At 55.4% G+C, this 2,122-nt stretch overlaps 1 protein-coding gene across 1 annotated transcript in view; it reads left to right on the plus strand.

Annotated features, from left to right (window-relative positions):
* The first annotated feature begins 1,298 nt into the window (after positions 1-1,298).
* Positions 1,299-2,122, plus strand: part of LOC115243745 — a 2,327-nt gene continuing 1,503 nt past the window's right edge. Inside the window, exon 1 of the mRNA XM_029820942.1 lies at positions 1,299-2,055. Within this exon, the coding sequence (XP_029676802.1) occupies positions 1,299-2,055 (757 nt within the window). The remainder of the gene's footprint in view (positions 2,056-2,122) is intronic.

A 2,122-nucleotide genomic window follows, 5' to 3' on the forward strand; every position in this document is an offset into this window, starting at 1 on the left:
AGAGGTGATTAGAAGACCTCTCCAATCCCGGAGATACCTCGGGGATGCGCGTCGTCGAGGCCATCCGCCCCCGCCTGATTAAATGGGTGGAGAGGGCGGATGGCGAGGTGTCATACCGTACGGCACAGGTGTTTACGGGCCATGGGTGCTTCGGCTCCTACCTGTGTCGTATCGGTCGCGAGGAGGACGCACGCTGCCACCACTGTGATTGGGACGAGGACACGGCGCAGCACACGCTGGAGATTTGTCCAGCGTGGGCAGAGGGGGGCATCGTGTCCTTGTTCAACATTTAGGGAGTGGCGACCTCTCGCTTTCTGGCGTCATTGCGACGATGCTCGAGGGCGGGGGGTCTTGGAGAGCGGTCTCCTCCTTCTGCGAGGCAGTGATGCTGCGGAAGGAGGAGGCCGAAAGGGAAATGGGTGGGCTGGGCGTAGTTTTGGTCCCGCGGATCAGGGCTGCCATGAGGCTTCAGGCTCGGCGGCGCATGATGGAGAGGTGATTAGAAGACCTCTCCAATCCCGGAGATACCTCGGGGATGCGCGTCGTCGAGGCCATCCGCCCCCGCCTGATTAAATGGGTGGAGAGGGCGGATGAGGAGACTCCCTGGCGGACGCCGGGGAGCCGTCCAACGGGGTGGAGTGACCGGGGGCCGGGGGGGACGCGGGGAGTGCCTTCGGGCAGGACCCGCCAACCCTACGTGCCCACCGGCCGCAGAGGCGCGGCGCAGCGCCGCGCCAGGAGGCCCCAACGAGGGGGGGGGTCGATGGGCGCAGGGACAGCTGTCCCTCGCAGCCCACGAGACCCTCCCCGGCAACGGGGTGACGCGGGCGAGGGGAGCGGACCTGAGGCCTATTGGCTCCGGTCCATGTCGGCTCCCTCTGCCGACGCGCAGGGCCCGCGAGACACGCGGGCCCGGTGGCCGGTGACCCGAGCGGGGTACTCGGGCCCGGCCACGTCTACCCCGCAACGCCAACGGCGGGAAGTGGGAGAGAGGGGTGGTAGTCCCCCTCTCCCCAATACGAGCGGGAGTCCCCAAGATAACGGGGACTCTGGGGAGGGGGGAGATCAATACTCCCCCCCCACGTCACAGGCTCGCAGGCGGAAGGCCTCTCCGAAGTAGTGCAACAGCCAGTTTCCGGAGAGGCCTTCTCTAACGCCCGGGCCTAGATCACCCGGAGAGGTTTTAATTGGCAGTCCCCCGGCCGGAAGTGAGCCCCACATAACCCCGCTTCGAACCCCATCGAGGCGGGGTATGCGTAAAGGCATTTCCCTTCCGTCATCAAAAAAAAAAGGTAGCTATGATAAGGAAAAAGGTGGCGAAGAGAAAAATAGAGTTAGGACAAAAGGATTGGTGGGATAGGCAATGCTATAAAAAGAAGAGGGAGGTGAGGATATGTTATAAGAAATGGAGAAAAGGTAAAACAGGTAAAGAGAAATATATGGAGGAAAGAAGGAAATTAAAAAAGCTCGCAGAGAGGAAGCAAAGAGAGAAGAGGGAAGGAGAAGAAAAAGAGTTGAAGAATTTAAGAAATCTCGCGGAAGTATGGAGATTTATAAATAGGAAAAGGAAGAAGAGGACTTGGAAAGAAGCGGAGATAAGTAAAGAAGTGTGGAGAAGCTACTTCATGGAGTTATTGGAAGGTAATGAAACACAGAAAGGGAGAGTTAACAGAGGAGAAGAAGGAGAAATTATAAGTATACGAGAGGAGAGGATAGAAGGACAGTTGGAAGAAGAGGAAATTGGTAAAGCGGTTAGAAAGTTGAAAATGAAGAAGGCGGTAGGGGTGGATGGAATACCAATAGAAGCTTGGAAATTTGGAGAAGGTGCAGTGAAGAAAGGGCTGGTGGAAATATTGAGGCAGATATGGAAAGAGGGATATATACCCAAGGACTGGAAAATGTCAATAATTGTCCCCTTGTATAAGAGAGGTGACACTAATAAGGCTGGTAACTATAGAGGCATATCTTTGCTGTGCTCGGCTTATAAGATATATGCTGAGATTTTGAGGAACAGACTTGAAGATGAAACAGAGAGACTGGGTTTGCTACCGGAAAGTCAGGCAGGATTCAGAAGAGGAAAGTCTACAATAGATAATATCTTTGTATTGAACCATATTGTCCA

The sequence above is a fragment of the Formica exsecta genome, unplaced genomic scaffold, assembly GCF_003651465.1.
Source record: "Formica exsecta isolate Colony F162 unplaced genomic scaffold, ASM365146v1 scaffold728, whole genome shotgun sequence".
Taxonomy (NCBI): Eukaryota; Metazoa; Arthropoda; class Insecta; order Hymenoptera; family Formicidae; genus Formica; species Formica exsecta.